Source organism: Oncorhynchus masou, chromosome 21 (genome assembly GCF_036934945.1).
Source record: "Oncorhynchus masou masou isolate Uvic2021 chromosome 21, UVic_Omas_1.1, whole genome shotgun sequence".
NCBI lineage: Eukaryota > Metazoa > Chordata > Actinopteri > Salmoniformes > Salmonidae > Oncorhynchus > Oncorhynchus masou.
In genome coordinates this window covers 39,631,227-39,648,138 of record NC_088232.1, presented here as the reverse complement: position 1 = coordinate 39,648,138, position 16,912 = coordinate 39,631,227, and the positions used below count along the sequence as shown (strand labels likewise).

General features: G+C 44.3%; 1 protein-coding gene across 1 annotated transcript in view; it reads right to left on the bottom strand.

The window, feature by feature from the left end:
- The window catches only part of LOC135508337 (rho guanine nucleotide exchange factor TIAM2-like), an 87,413-nt gene that overhangs the window by 43,483 nt on the left and 27,018 nt on the right, over positions 1 to 16,912 (bottom strand). The window contains exons 10-15 of the mRNA XM_064928445.1: positions 13,367 to 13,534; positions 12,660 to 12,764; positions 12,461 to 12,539; positions 12,220 to 12,309; positions 10,431 to 10,664; positions 1,819 to 1,922 (exon numbers count right to left, since the gene is read on the bottom strand). Of these exons, the coding sequence (XP_064784517.1) occupies positions 1,819 to 1,922; positions 10,431 to 10,664; positions 12,220 to 12,309; positions 12,461 to 12,539; positions 12,660 to 12,764; positions 13,367 to 13,534 (780 nt within the window). The remainder of the gene's footprint in view (positions 1 to 1,818; positions 1,923 to 10,430; positions 10,665 to 12,219; positions 12,310 to 12,460; positions 12,540 to 12,659; positions 12,765 to 13,366; positions 13,535 to 16,912) is intronic.

The window sequence follows — 16,912 nt, the reverse complement described above, 5'->3', positions numbered from 1 at the left end:
CCTTTTGTTTATTGTCTGCTTCCCTTGCTTTGGCAATGCAAACATATGTTTCCTAAGCCAATAAAGCCATTTGAATTGAAAATTGAATTGAGAGAGAGACAGACAGACAGAGAGAGGGTACAAGACAGAGAGAGACCGAGAGAGTCTCCACAATTAAGAGGTTAAACGACCTGTGCCTGCTGTCACCCACAGCACAAAGCCTAGAGCAGAGCCTGGGCCTGCTGGAGCAGTACTGCCAGACCTGGGCTCTGGCAGTAAACCCCCAGAAGACTAACATAATGATTTAAGAGAAGATCCCGATCTCAGGGAATAAGACCAAAGGTTTCATCTGGTACAAAATATTGCACACACTACAATTACGTTCATCTGGACACATCAATGAGGCAGTGAATGAACAGAGAGGCATTTTCTATAATTAAAAAACAAATTCAAATTGAAATAACTATAAAAACGTGGCTAAAATGAATTGAATGTGTCATTGAACCAAATGCACTTTACAAAATCAAATCAAATCAGCGAGGTGAGGGGTCCACTTGCAAAACACGATTTCACCCAATGGGACAAACACTGCATTGAAACCCTGCATGCAGAGTTCTGGAAGATTCTGATACATGTCCAGGGGAAAACTACAAACAATGCATTAGGCCCACATCCACTAATAATAAAAACTTTAAAAAAAGAGTCATTTAGTTTTGGAAACAACATAAATACAGTTACATCCTCCCATATCATTACCAAGCCCTGCAATGCAGAAAGTTAAGCAAAGAAAATAGTCCCTCATCCAGCTGGTCCGGAGTTCACAAACCTGTTCTTCTAACACACTGAATACACTGAAGCCCAATCAATCAGAATTACAACCAAATTACAACACAGTCAAAACAAAACTACACAACCTATTGGGAAACACAAGCACAAAGCACAATGCAGTGTTATCTGGCCCTAAATGGGCAGTACACCATGGCAAACTATTTAACCATGGTTACTGATCAAAACCTTGCTGCCTGCCATAAGATGAGGGACAGTGACTGACAGGCACTGTCCTCTAAGCCATTGTATGATTATTTTGGTTACTGAATGCCCCGTTGACAATCTTGATTATTATTATTATCATTTGAATTATGTTAATATTGTACGCTTTGGCAATACGTACATTGTTACGTCATGCCAATAAAGAAATTTGAAATGAAAGGCAGAGAGGGAGGCAGAGAGAGAGAGGCAGAGAGACAGAGGTCTATTCTCCCTCCATGCTAGGGATGGAGCCATGAAGGAAATTATGCTAGCAGTGGGCTTTGGAGCTCAGTACCCTGCCTCATCCCTAGCAGACCAACCTGACTGTCTTTACAACTCTCTACTGTTCAGGATGTCTATCTGGGGTAATATTCGTGTGCTGGGACCTCAGCGTGACAGTGAGAAGGTTAGTAGCAGGCAGAGGAGTGCTGACAGTATGGGCATTAGACCGAGACACAGGGCCTCTCTCCGAGTGTGACAGTAACAAGCCGTCTTTCGACTGAGCCCAGGAGGGTGTAATTATAGAGCTCTCTCGAAGAGTGGTGCCAAGTCATCTTCAGCCTCGCTACCACAGCACAGCTGTCCTTGATGAGGGGCGCCGAGCAGTAAACACATTTATACGCACAGCACACACACTCATTTGCACACATATACTTTAGCAACTGTGTTTCAAGATTGCTTATGTTCATGATCTCAAAGCTCTGTTGATTATTCTGTAGTGTGAATGAATCTCTCTCTCATTCCTCTCTGTATGTTTATTCTGACTCATCCTGCCCAGTGTGGACAGTACCAGCGTAGATTCAGTCTTACCTTGCTGTGTTGTACGGCCCTGTGGCTGCTGTGGGAGTGCTGTAGACCATTCTCCAGCCCAGAGCCTAAGGACTCACCAAGGACCTCTGGCACCAAGGACACATCTGCAAGACACAGCAATTAGCATTAGCATCACATTTACGGGATGATGTTCAGTGTTTTATAGTTAACTGGCTTGGCCATTTAATACAAGCACAGCCAATTGGAATAGTGGTATATATGAAGGAAATGCTGTTGTCCTCGAGGCCAGTGCTGTCACACACCATTTCCTCTGAGATGGGGTGATGATACAGTTCAGCATCCATCTGCTGACCACATAGCACACACACAGTTCTGTAGTACCAGTGTACCATGTAATCATAGGTGTCTACAGGGAGATGTGGACTACAACTGCAGGATTCTAAAACATCATCACAGTGAAGTGACTCTTTCCATTTGTCAGTCAAGGGAACCAATCGAACAGTTCCCTTCGTCTGCTGGACATGGTCTCAGCGGAGAGCTGATGATAATTAACTCCTGTAGCAGTTTTCCTAAAAATCACATTTTGGGAAAGCTCACAGTCACATGGTGCCTCTGGTTAAAGGCACCTGACTGGATTAACTGAGGTCAGATCTGATTACACTAACTGGGTCTGGTAGGGACATCTACCCTTCCTGCCTTCTTCCCTTCCTGCTTCTAACAAACTCACAGGCTATTGGGAAATCAACTCAGCACATGAGCACAATCAATTGATTTGACCTTTTGATTGGTAGGTAAACACCTGGAGAATGAGACTTTTCAGAGGCACTTATCAGAGATGTAGCTGGACAAACCCTTTCCCTACTAAGCATATCTCAAAGCAATATAACATGACACAAAACATTTCACACACCCCAGGAGTCTTGCCTGGTTGTTGTCACACTAGTATGGTTCAGCGAGTTGACCTCTCATCACCCTCGTCAGCCTGGCTGGGATCACACCCTCTTTAGAGGCAGAGGATGAAACTGCAGTCATGTTGCAGGCCTCTCTCATATCTTATGTACAGTAAGATGCTTTTGTCTCCATCTGAGTGCCAAGCCTGTGGCTACACAGTTTTCAGGGTAAGTTGTATTACATGTCATCATCAGTCCTGTAGTGTGAAGTGTTGCCTGGGGTGTTGGTTCAGGATGTTGTCATGACAAATTACTGTCATTCACTCTCTTGTACAACTGTGAGAACTCAACACCCTAACTACTTGAAAGAGAAACTTTCTCAGTTCTCATATGCAGAATAAATGACCTAAAGCATAATTACATGAAAACTCTATCTGTATAAATAGCGTGGTGAGATAATCCCTCAGAGATTCAAATTGCTGCATGAAAATTCATCATCATTTCACTAACGAGCAAAACTATGAAGACAGACCGAAGCGTCACCAGCTAAAGCAATTACACAAACTTAATTTCCACTGTATAAAAGACACTTCTTCAAAGTCATGAAACACATATACAGTACAGGAAAACATCACCATATATTTTGATACCCTCACCTTAGAAATGAATGCCAGTCGGGGAAGAGTAAACCTGTGTAGTTTAAACGACGAACACCTGCTCATACAACTGTGGCTGTTTCAGCTAGCTGCATGCGAGGCGTTACTCCAGTACCCTGCCTCACTGTGTCAGTCATCACCGGAAACGAAGCCTACAATAGGAAGAGCCCTTCAGTAAAACACCTTCTTAAAACACTTCCTCTCTCCCCTGAACATACATGTTCCTATGCTTAAGACCTTTCTAGACATTTCCACTGCTCATCGGTCCGGCCGACTCTGAAGGGTCAATGTGGCTGAGTCCTCAACAACTGGATGCTCCAGTTTTCAGGGGAAATGGAAAGAGACCGTGACGCGACTTCCACTTTTGTATATTAACCAAGGAGACACTCCGTCTCAACTCCACATTTACCGAATTGGTTGAACAGTGTAGAAGAGAACCTCCCCAAAACAGTTTATTTCTCTCTCCTCTCGTTAAGACCAGTATATAGGGGGATCTAGTTAAAGGTGTTTATTTTAAGCCTGCTACGTTAGGTTTGAGGAAGTATAACGTATTGGGGTTTTGAGGAGGTATAACGTATTGGGGCCGATGGGTTGAGAAAGTATGACGTATTTTATTTATTTGTATATTTATTTCACCTTTATTTAACCAGGTAGGCCAGTTGAGAACAAGTTCTCATTTACAACTGCTACCTGGCCAAGATAAAGCATAGCAGTGTGAACAGACAACAACACAGAGTTACACATGGAGTAAACAATAAACAAGTCAATAACATAGTAGGGGGAAAAATATCTATATACATAGTGTGCAAAAGGCATGAGGAGGTAGGCAATAAATAGGCTATAGGAGTGAATAATTACAATTTAGCAGATTAACACTGGAGTGATAAATGATCAGATGATGATGTGCAGGTAGAGATACTGGTGTGTAAAAGAGCAGAAAAGTAAATCAAATAAAACAGTATGGGGATGAGGTAGGTAAATTGGGTGGTTTAATTACCGATGGACTATGTACAGCTGCAGCGATCGGTTAGCTGCTCAGATAGCAGATGTTTAAAGTTGGTGAGGTCTCCAACTTCAGCGATTTTTGCAATTCGTTCCAGTCACAGGCAGCAGAGAACTGGAAGGAAAGGCGGCCAAATGAGGTGTTGGCTTTAGGGATGATCAGTGAGACACCTGCTGGAGCGCGTGCTACGGGTGGGTGTTGCCATCGTGACCAGTGAACTGAGATAAGGCGGAGCTTTACCTAGCATAGACTTGTAAATCACCTGGAGCCAGTGGATCTGGCGACGAACATGTAGCGAGGGCCAGCCGACTAGAGCATACAGGTCGCAGTGGTGGGTGGTATAAGCTGCTTTAGTAACAAAACGGCTGGCACTGTGATAAACTGCATCCAGTTTGCTGAGTAGAGTATTGGAAGCTATTTTGTAGATGACATTGCCGAAGTCGAGGATTGGTAGGATAGTCAGTTTTACTAGGGTAAGTTTTGCGGCGTGAGTGAAGGAGGCTTTGTTGCGAAATAGAAAGCCGACTCTAGATTTGATTTTAGATTGGAGATGTTTGATATGAGTCTGAAAGGAGAGTTTACAGTCTAGCCAGACACCTAGGTACTTATAGATGTCCACATATTATAGGTCGGAACCATCCAGGGTGGTGATGCTAGTCGGGCGTGCGGGTGCAGGCAGTGAACGGTTGAAAAGCATGTTACTAGCGTTTAAGAGCAGTTGGAGGCCACGGAAGGAGTGTTGTATGGCATTGAAGCTTGTTTGGAGGTTAGATAGCACAGTGTCCAAGGAAGGGCCAGAAGTATACAGAATGGTGTCATCTGCGTAGAGGTGGATCAGGGAATCACCCGTAGCAAGAGCAACATCATTGATATATACAGAGAAAATAGTCTGCCCGAGAATTGAACCCTGTGGTACCCCCATAGAGACTGCCAGAGGACCGGACAACATGCCCTCCGATTTGACACACTGAACTCTGTCTGCAAAGTAGTTGGTGAACCAGGTTGAGGAAGTATAACGTATTGGAGATGATGGGTTTTGAGTAAGTATAACGTATTGGGGATGATGGGTTTCGAGGAAGTATAACGTATTGGAGATGATGGGTTTCGAGTAAGTATAACGTATTGGGGCTGATGGGTTTCGAGTAAGTATAACGTATTGGAGATGATGGGTTTTGAGTAAGTATAACGTATTGGAGATGATGGGTTTTGAGTAAGTATAACGTATTGGAGATGATGGATTTTGAGGAAGTATAACATATTGGAGATGATGGGTTTTGAGGAAGTATAACGTATTGGAGATGATGGGTTTTGAGGAAGTATAACGTATTGGAGATGATGGGTTTTGAGTAAGTATAACGTATTGGAGATGATGGGTTTTGAGTAAGTATAACGTATTGGAGATGATGGGTTTTGAGTAAGTATAACGTATTGGAGATGATGGATTTTGAGGAAGTATAACATATTGGAGATGATGGGTTTTGAGGAAGTATAACGTATTGGAGATGATGGGTTTTGAGGAAGTATAACGTATTGGAGATGATGGGTTTTGAGTAAGTATAACATATTGGAGATGATGGGTTTTGAGGAAGTATAACGTATTGTGGCTGATGGGTTATGAGGAAGTGTAATGTATTGGGGCTGATGGGTTTTGAGGAAGTATTTGACTCTCATTAAAAGGACGTCTGTGGTGACTTAATAGGGTGTAAGTGACAAACAGATCATCTAAATGATCTTCTCTACAGACAGAGATCAGCAGAGATAAGCAGAGATAAGCAGAGATAAGCAGAGATAAGCAGACGTAGGGAAGCAAGGAAGGGAGGGCTGTAAAAGAGAGAGAGCTGGAGAATTGTCAGCCAAATTCTTTGATAGATGAGTGATGATTATTATTTTGTTTATATAATGTTTATAATAGTAAATGTCATTTCATACAGAAAACCATTTGTTGGCACTTTCCACAGAACCCTACAGCATTTGTCTGATATTCTGGCATCCTTTCAATAATGAGATCACATTGGTGGAGAGAAGCAAGTCAGCGCAACAGCTTGTCGATAGACCATTTCCAGAGAAAGTGTTGGGAGCGGAATTGAGGAAGGTTGGTGGTACCCACACCTACTGATAGTAGGCCCAGTCCTAACACAGTATCTGCCAAGTAGCAGCAATTCTGTGGAAGTGTGACTGACTATATCACCAGCCATCTGCCACAGCCAGGAACACTTGTTGGCAGCGTTGAGTAGGGAGACATGTTGTATGTTTACTGGTCTCAGTGCACGGTAGATATAGTATACATCAGGTGTATTCAACTGGGGATCCGTGGACCATACTGTAGGGGGTCCTGGGCTTCCTGACGGGTCGCCCCCATGTGGTGAAGATAGGCAAAAACACCTCCAATACACTGATCCTCAACACAGGGGCCCCACAAGGTTGGGTGCTCAGCCTTCTCCTGTACTCCCTGTTCGCCCATGAATGCGTGGCTTCAAGTTCCTCGGCGTACACATCACTGACAATCTGAAATAGTACGCCCACACAGACAGTGTGGTGAAAAAGGCGCAAGAGTGCCTCTTCAACCTCATGAAGCTGAAGAAATTTGGCTTGGCCCCTAAGACCCTCACAAACTTTTACAGATGAACCATTGAGAGCATCCTGTCGGGCTGAATCACTACTTGGTACGGCAACTGCACCATTCGCAACCGCAGGGCTCTCCAGAGGGTGGTGCGGTCTGCCCAACTCATCACCAGGGGCACACTGCCTGCCCTCCAGGATATCTACAGCTGGTGTCACAGGAAGGCCCAGAAGACATCAAGGACCTCAGCCATCCGAGCCACGGCCTGTTCACCCCGCCATCATCCAGAAGGCGAGGTCAGTAAAGGTGCATCAAAGATGGGACTGGAAAACATATACTGTTAAATGGACTATCCGGCCTCCACCCAGTACCCTGCCCTGAACTTAGTCACTTTTAATAGCCGGCTACCACCCTGTTACTCAACCTTGCACCTTAGAGGCTGCTGCCCTACGTACATAGACATGGAACACTGGTCACTTTAATAATGTTTACATAATGTTTTATCCATTTCATATGTATATACTGTATTCAAGTCAAGGCCATCCCTTTCAACTATTGCTGTACATATACTATTCTATCCTACGCATTCTTCAGATATAATACATATTATATCCACATACTGTCCATAATGTCTATACTGTACTTAGAAATGTTATTGTTTTTGAAAGAAAAGCACATTTTTGTCCATTAAAATAACAACAAATTGATCAGAAATACAGTGTAGACATTTGTTAATGTTGTAAATTACTATTGTAGCTGGAGACGGCAGATTTTTTATGTAATATCTACATAGGTGTACAGAGACCCATTATCAGCACCCATCACTCCTGTGTTCCAATGGCACATTGTGTTAGCTAAACCAAGTTTATAATTTTAAAAGGCAAATTGATCATTAAAAAACGATTTTACAATTATGTTAGCACAGCTGAAAACTGTTTGTGGGTTTGATTATAAACTCAAAATGGCCAGAAACAAATAACTTTCTTCTGAAACTCGTCAGTCTATTCTTGTTCTGAGAAATGAAGGCGATTCCATGTGAGAAATTGCCAAGAAACTGAAGATCACGTACAACGCTGTGTACTAATCCCTTCACAGAACAGGACAAACTGGCCCTAACCAGAATAGAAAGAGGAGTGGGAGGCCCCGGTGCACAACTGAGCAAGAGAACAAGTACATAAGAGTGTCTAGTTTGAGAAACATACGCCTCACAAGTCCTCAACTGGCGGCTTCATTAAATTGTACCCGCAAAACACAAGTCTTAATGTCAACATTGAAGAGGCAACTCTGGGATGCTGGCCTTCTAGGCAGTGCTGCAAAGAAAAAGGCATATCTCAGACTGGCCAATAAAAATAAATATTAAGATGGGCAAAAGAACACAGACACTGGACAAAGGAACAACATTAACAATGTATTTCTGATCAATTTGATGTTATTTTAATGGACAAAAATATGCTTTTCTTTCAAAAACAAGGACATTTCTAAGTGACCCCAAACTTTTGAGCGGTAGTGTATATATGCAGTACCAGTCAAAAGTTTGGACACACCTACAGGGTTTTCTACATTGTAGAATAATAGTGAAGACATCAAAACTATGAAATAACACATATGGAATCATGTAGTAACCAAAGAAAGTGTTAAACAAATCATTATTCAAAGTAGCCACACTTTGCCTTGATGCCAGCTTTGCACACTCTTGGTATTCTCTCAACCAGCTTCATGAGGTAGTCACCTGGAACACATTTCAATTAACAGGTGTGCCTTGTTAAAAGTATATTTGTGGAATTTCTTTCCTTCTTAATGCGTTTGAGACAATCAGTTGTGTTGAGATAAGGTGGGGATGGTATACAGAAGCTAGCCCTACTTGGTAAATGACCAAGTCCATATTATGGTAAGAACAGCTCAAATAAGCAAAGAGAAACAACAGTCCATCATTACTTTAAGACATGAATGTCAGTCAATACGGAACATTTCAAGAAATTTTTAAGTTTCTTCAAGGGCAGTCGCAAAAACCATCAAGCGCAATGATGAAACTGGGAGACTCAGAGTTACCTCTGCTGCAGAGGATAAGTTAATTAACTGCACCTCAGATTGCTACCCAAATAAATGCTTCAGAGTTCAAGTATCTGACACATCTCAACATCAGCTGTTCAGAGGAGACTGCATGAATCAGGCCTTCATGGTCAAATTGCTGCAAAGAAACCACTTCTGAAGGACCCCAATAAGAAGAAGAGACTTGCTTGGTTCAAGAAACACGAGCAATGGACAGACTGTTGAAAATATGTCAAAATTTGAGATTTTTGGTTCCAACCTCCATGTCATTGTGAGACGCAGAGTAGGTGAACGGATGACCTCTGCATGTGTGGTTCCCATCGTGAAGCATGGAGGTGGTGTGATGGTTCTTTGCTGGTGACACTGTCTGTGATGTATTTAGAATTCGAGGCACACTTAACCAACGTGGCTACCACAGCATTCTGCAGCGATACGCCATCCCATCTGGTTTGCACTTAGTGGGACTATCATTTGTTTTTCAACAGGACAATGACCCAAAACACACCTCCAGGCTGTGTAAGGGCTATTTGACCATGGAGAGTGATGGAGTGCTGCATCAGATGACCTGGCCTCCACAATCACCCGACCTCAACCCAATTGAGATGGTTTGGGATGAGTTGGGCCCAGAGTGAAGTAGCCAACAAGTGCTCAGCATATGTGGAAACTCCTTCCAGATTGTTGGAAAAGCATTCCAGGTGAAGCTGGTTGAGAGAATGCCAAGAGTGTGCAAAGCTGTCATCAAGGCAAAGGGTGGCTACTTTGAAGAATCTCAAATATGAAATATATTTGTATTTGTTTAACACTTGTTTGGTTACTACATGATTCCATATGTGTTATTTCGTAGTTCTGATGTCTTCACTACAATGTAGAAAATAGTACAAAATAAATAGATGTGTCCAAACTTTTGACTGGTACTGTATTTATACTCCGACACATGGCTAACCAGCTGCTATTAGCTAAAATGTTCTCCTAGCTAATAGGCTATGGTAGAGTTTATACTTCCTCTTCCAATTATGTGGGGAGGTGAAAATAATGAAAAACAATCTACCAAATCTATTCATTTAAAACATGTGATTACTTCTCCTTGACATTATCATTCACCTGATAAGACAAGAAAAAATGTATATCCTTAACATATGATGGGGGTCCCTGGGCCGCCTCAATGGAGGCCCCTGGACAAGAAAAGGTTGAAGACCCCTGGTATAAAATACTAATCCAAGGCATACATCAATAAGTTATCTGACTGTGTAATGTAATTGTTGGTGATTGAGTTATCTTCATAGTAAACCAGCTGATGCTCTGAGATCGATCATACCATTGATGCCAGTTCTTTGAGCCAGTGACCTGAAGTGCAAAGAATTTTCCCACACTGTATAGTTACAGTAATTGTGTTAGACCTGTGAAGTGATGCCTACCAGCCTTTTGGCGAAGACACAGTATTGTATGTGTGCGCGCGTGTGTCTTGGTGTGTGTGTGAGGGTGCACAATCTCACCTGTAGTGGACTTGGCATGGTGGTGTGTGTCCAGGAAGTCCTGCAGCAGCTGTGATTGGTTGGACAGTGGGGTCGGAGTCGAGGGGTCAGAGGTCAGGGGTGAGGTGGGCGGTGCGTCCCGTCTGAGGGTCAGCTGGAGGGTCTGCTCAGCAAACAGCTTCTGGATCAGACCCAGGTCCAAAGTAGACACGCCTCGACCGTTCAGAACCACAATCTCATTACCTGGTCTCAGACCTGGATGAGGAACACACAGTAAGAAATAAAGTCACACTACAGTAACACAGAGATATGTAAGTAGTGTAAATAAACTCAGTAAAAAGTTGTCAACTGCATTTATTTTCAGCAAACTTAACATGTGTAAATATTTGTATGGACATAAGATTCAACAACTGAGACATAAACTGAACAAGTTCCACAGACATGTGACTAACAGAAATGGAATAATGTGTCCCTGAACAAAAGGGGGTCAAAATCAAAAGGAACAGGGGGGGTCAAAATCAAAAGGAACAGTCAGTATCTGGTATGGCCACCAGCTGCATTAAGTACTGCAGTGCATCGGCTCCTCATGGACTGCACCAGATTTGCCATTTCTTGCTGTGAGATGTTACCCCACTCTTCCACCAAGGCACCTGCAAGTTCCTGGACATTTCTGGGGGGGATTGGCCCTAGCCCTCACCCTCCGATCCAACAAGTCCCAGATGTGCTCAATGGGATTGAGATCCGGTCTCTTCACTTGCCATGGCAAAACACTGACATTCCTGTCTTGCAGGAAATCATGCACAGAACGAGCAGTATGGCTGGTGGCATTGTCATGCTGGAGTGTCATGTCAGGATGAGTCTGCAGGAAGGGTACCACATAAAGGAGGAGGATGTCTTCCCTGTAACGCACAGCGTTGAGATTGCCTGCAATGACAACAAACTCAGTCCGATGATGCTGTGACACACTGCCCCAGACCATGACGGACCCTCCACCTCCAAATCGATCCCACCCTGGAGTACAGGCCTCGGTGTAACATTCCTTCAGCAATAAACGTCAGTGAAGAGCACTTTTTGCCCGTCCTGTTTTTGGTCCAGCAACGGTAGGTTTGTGCCCATAAGCGACGTTGTTGCCGGTGATATCTGGTCATGACCTGCCTTACAACAGGCCTACAAGCCCTCAGTCCAGCATCCCTCAGCCTATTGCAGACAGTCTTAGCACTGATGGAGGGATTGTGCATTCCTGGTGTAACTCGGGCAGTTGTTGTTGCCATCCTGTATCTGTCCTGCAGGTGTGATGTTCGGATGTACCGATCCTGTGCATGTGTTGTCACACGTGGTCTGCCACTGCGAGGACGAGCAGCTGTCTGTCCTGTCTCCCTGTAGCGCTGTCTTAGGTGTCTCACAGTACGGACATTGCAATTTATTGCCTTGGCCACGTTTGCAGTCCTCATGCCTCCTTGCAGCATGCCAAAGGTACGTTCACGCAGATGAGCAGGGACCCTGGGGATCTTTCTTTTGGTGTTTTTCAGAGTCAGTAGAAAGGCCTCTTTAGTGTCCTAAGTTTTCATAACTGTGACCTTAATTGCCTACCGTCTGTAAGCTGTTAGTGTCTTAATGACCGTTCAACAGGTGCATGTTCATTAATTGTTTATGGTTCATTGAACAATCATGGGAAACCGTGTTTAAACCCTTTACAATGAAGATCTGTGAAGTTATTTGGATTTTTACGAATTATCTTTGAAAGACAGGGTCCTGAAAAAGGGGCGTATCTTTTTTGCAGAGTTTATTAATCAAAGTTAAGTGAACATACCTTCACTGAAGGCCAGTCCATCAGGCAAAACCTCACTGACAAAGATGCGGCTGTTCCTCTGTCCATCTATGTTCCCTGTGACTGCGAAGCCTGACATCAGAGATGAGAGACAGCGTCAACGATGGCTAGTAGAGTGCAATGACCATATATTTACAAATAGAGCTGAACTAATGACTTATAGGATCTATGAGGCAATGACACACACATACGGTTCCTGTCTGCTAGAGTACAGAACACCTACCAAAGTCTCCAGTGCAGGCAGGTCTCGTCATGTGCAGGGTGAATACATTCATTGGAAACACCTCTAGCTCGTCATACAACTGCACAAAGGAAAGAACTCAGTCAGATAACACCTTCACACATAGGTCAGGGATGTTAAACAACTAAAATCCTCTCTGCATTTCCAGTAAAGTATTATGCTGAATAAGGTGTTAGCTCACCAGGTCATGTAGGAGTTCACTGGGCGCTGGGGTGCGGACCTCTACGTTCTGGGCCACACATCTGTGCAGTCTGAGACAGTGCAGGTTAGGGTCCAGCTGCGTCAACTGTGATAGGGAAACATGATCTGTCAACACCCTGAATGCAGCAATAAACAGCACATACAACTAGTCTAGACCAGGCACCTGGTCTACACAAAAAGGCATATGACGTGGGATATGTTCACTGCGGCTCAAAGGTGATTAAGTTTGATGAATAAAGTGTGTGTGTACATGTGTCTGTGCTGTGTGGGTGTGAGAATGAGCTAGCCAGCCATCCCACTGCTGTCACACAGGTCAGAGAGTGCATGGCAGTGTATATATATATATATATATATATATACAGCAAAGTAACTATCATGAACTGTCTACTGTACAAGCCATTTTAAAAAATGGACAGAAGAGCTCTAACAATAGGCATAACACTACATAAGAAATGAGGGGTTCACAAAAGGCTCAAGAGCATGGGTTGGTCAAATTACTGACAGATTGGAGCTTCTAACATGACTACATTGACAAGAGTTGTTTTTAATAAAAGCAGGCTTAATAAGAGCAAGGCATAACCTCAAGTAAGAGCTTCTCTCATTAAGAACTGTTTCATAACTAAAACTAAGTGTTCAGAGCTCTCGGAACCCTAATATTAAAAACACTCACTGAGCCTTGACTCTCACCTTGCAGGCTAGGGAGACGACATCAGCCACTGTATGGTCCCGTCTCATAGGCACTTGGACGGCGTGGCTGTCAGGCATGTAAACACAGCCCAGTGTTTCACCACTGCTCTCCCATTGACCGCCCTCAGGGGGAGCCAGAGAGTAGTGGTTGGCCAGGCTGTCCAGTCTCTGACAGGAGGGAGAGAGGGAGAGCAAGAAAATGAGAAAGGGAGAGGAAGAAAAGGAGAAAGAGAGAGCGAGAGAGAGAGAAAGGAAGGGAGTGAAGACAGATCAATAGGTTTCCATTAAACCGATCCAGAAACTGGCAGTGGCTCAAAGTTCAGTACAAAGATGTCATGATGTCATGTACAAAGATGTCATGCAATTAGCCATTTAGACATCACAGGACGCAGTTGTTTCATATAATAGCCATCATAATGATGGTGTACACAAGGGAATTGGTTACAGGGGGTTATTGGCAGAGTTTGTGAGGAGCGCGTCGAGCCTGGGCGACATCTACACCGATCTACAAAAAGACTGCATCGTCATCATCGTCATGATAATTGGCTCATTTAGTTCTGAGTGCCATCCAGATGATTTCATGTTTAGTGAAGGATTAATGGCTGCCTTGACAGGCTCCTTCCTGGAGTCCATCAGGCCAATTATTCCCTATCCACATTAACAATGAGGTTGGGGTTAGTATTAATGCTGGGTCGTCCTGCCACGGGACCTCAGAAGCAGCAGTATTTGGGTTTTGGTTGCGACTCCATGTCTCTGAAGGGAAAACAGCCACTGCTGCATTAAGGGGTTGTGGGCGATGCCACAGTAACTATACAGACCACAGCTGCTATACAAGGCTCCACATAGCGAGTAAACACTCAAACATGTTTAAAAAGTCACAACCAGCAGAAACAATCAAGGATTCAGCAGCGCTTCAATGAAAACACATCACTAGAGAGTTGCTGTGTGGACTGAAGTAGAATAGTGGCGTTTTAGCACATTGATAGACTACAGCGAGTGGTGTGTGTCTCCTGGACTCTGTGTGTGTGTCACAGAGGAAAAACTTGGGAGACATTCTCCCTCAGAGACCAGAGTGAGACTAGGGGACTAAGGTCTCTTTGACTTGGTCTATGTTTGTTGGGCATAAACATATAGTCACACGCGCACACAGAGAGTCTGGCGAGGATGCCAAAGTGGCTTTCTGACCGAGGTTGCTGGAACAACATGGTTGTACAAGAAAACAAGAAAACAGTCATTTCATTTTCCAGCAACATGTCCATCTGGGAAGAGTAACCTGACAGAACACTGCCAACATAAAGCCTACCAATGTTCTGGCCAACGGGTTGCTCTAAGCTTTGTGGAGACAAGCAACAGAGAGCTGGTTCTTTCACAACTTTCTGTCCACTCCTGTGGGTTAATGAGGTAATGGTTATACTTTCAGAGAGAGAGAAAAATGGTTGTCTTGGGAAAGGTTGCAAAACCACCCTGCCTGCCTGTCTGTCTGTCCATCCAACATGGTGTGATTGGAAAATAACTGCTCTGTTGGCAGTTGGCGACCAGTCTGCCTCTTCACCTCAAGCCAAGTACATTTCAGTCATTTAGCAGACGCTTATCTATCCAGTAGTGAGTACTGGTCCCCCGTGGGAATTGAACCCACAACCCTGGTGTTGCAAGCACCATGCTCTACCACCTGAGCCACATGGTACTCAGTCATTAATTGACCCAGGCAGGGTTATAACGGCCTGGTCATCAAGCCTCAGCACGCGCCGGCCCTTAACGTACATGTGAGTGTGTGTGTCAAAACTCAAACCTATGCTTCAGACTTTCCTCTCAGACTTTCCTCTTTCTAGCAGTGAACCACCACCTTGAACCATCGTAACCCTCTTTCTAACAGCGAACCACCACCATGAACCTTCGTAACCCTCTTTCTAGGAGCGAACCACCACCATGAACCTTCATGAACCTCGGCAAGAGCGGAACCACCACTCCCATGAACCTTCATAACCCTCTTTCCATGATCGAACCACCACCATGAACCTTCATAACCCTCCTCCCAGGAGCGCTAACCACCACCATGAACCTGGACAACACCCTGTCGTTCTCAACTAACTAGCAGTGAACCACCACCTTGAACCATCGTAACCCTCTTTCTAACAGAGAACCACCACCAGGAACTTGTCATCTCCCTTTCTGGAGCTGAACCACCACCATGAACCTTCATAACCCTACAACTCATCCAGAAGCGAACCACCACCATGAACCTTCATAACCCTCTTTCTAGGAGCTCCTCCGCTCTCTCCACTGGCACCATGAACCTTCATAACCATGGTCTTCTACGGAGCTGAAGGGGAACGGCACCACCATGAACCTTCATAAGGCCCTTTCCAAACGAAACACCACCATGAACCTGGCCTAACGCTCTTCTACCACTGAACCACCACCATGAACCTTCGTAACGCTGCTTTCTGGCCCCCAATGAACCTTGGAACAAACCCCTTTCTAGCAGCCAGGACCGCCATCATGAACCTTCATAACCCTCTTCAAGGAATCTAGGATAGGCGTAACCACCACCATGAACCTTCATAACTGTTCCTCTGGATTCTAGGAAGGTGAACCACCACCATGAACCTTCATAACACTCTTTCTTAAATGTAAATGTAACCACCATGAACCTTCATAACCCTCTTTCTAGCAGCGAACCACCACCATGAACCTTCGTAACCCTCTTTCTAGGAGCGAACCACCACCATGAACCTTCGTAACCCTCTTTCTAGGAGCGAACCACCACCATGAACCTTCGTAACCCTCTTTCTAGCAGCGAACCGCCATCATGAACCTTCATAACCGCCCACCCATCCACCCCTTCCTTCAGTGGATTAGGGAGTTAGATGACTGATTAATAGAAACATTGCTGAAACTAAGACCCAGAAAGACCCAACACGGGCAGAGAACAAACAGGAGACAGCAGTGTGTGTTGAGAGAGAACAGAAACAGAGGATGAAACGCATGGGGGCATAAATCAATACAGCTTCCTCACTGACATAAAGGAGCCCAACTCTAAATCAAAATGGACTCCAGGATATACTTCATCCAACTCCTGGACAGAAAGAGGAATGAGAAATACATCATGACACTTTGACAACAACATTAAAGCTCGTCCTAAAGAAAAGATGATGTTGTCCCTAGCCACATCAGCCACATGCTATTCTGATGCTGGGTGGAGCAGCTCATGGCTCCAACATTGGCCACATTCACCCTGGTCCCCTATCTCAGTCTCAATACAGAGCTTTGTGTCCAGGGAAATAGTGACGCGAGCCTAGCGGATGGATATCCTGCCCTCTCTGTCTGTTCATTTTGACCCATCCTGTCAATCTTTATCTGTCCCATAGATCCCAACACATTCAGGACAAGTTGTTCTGCAGAGAGGAAGAGGAGAGCAGAAGAGCCACAGACACCAGAGGAACAATGCTATATGTGTGAGAAAATGCCAGACAGTCTGTTTGTAACTGCCTGACAACATGTTTGTAACCTGCTAATAGCTCCAATGTGTGATCCAAAGGGATTTAA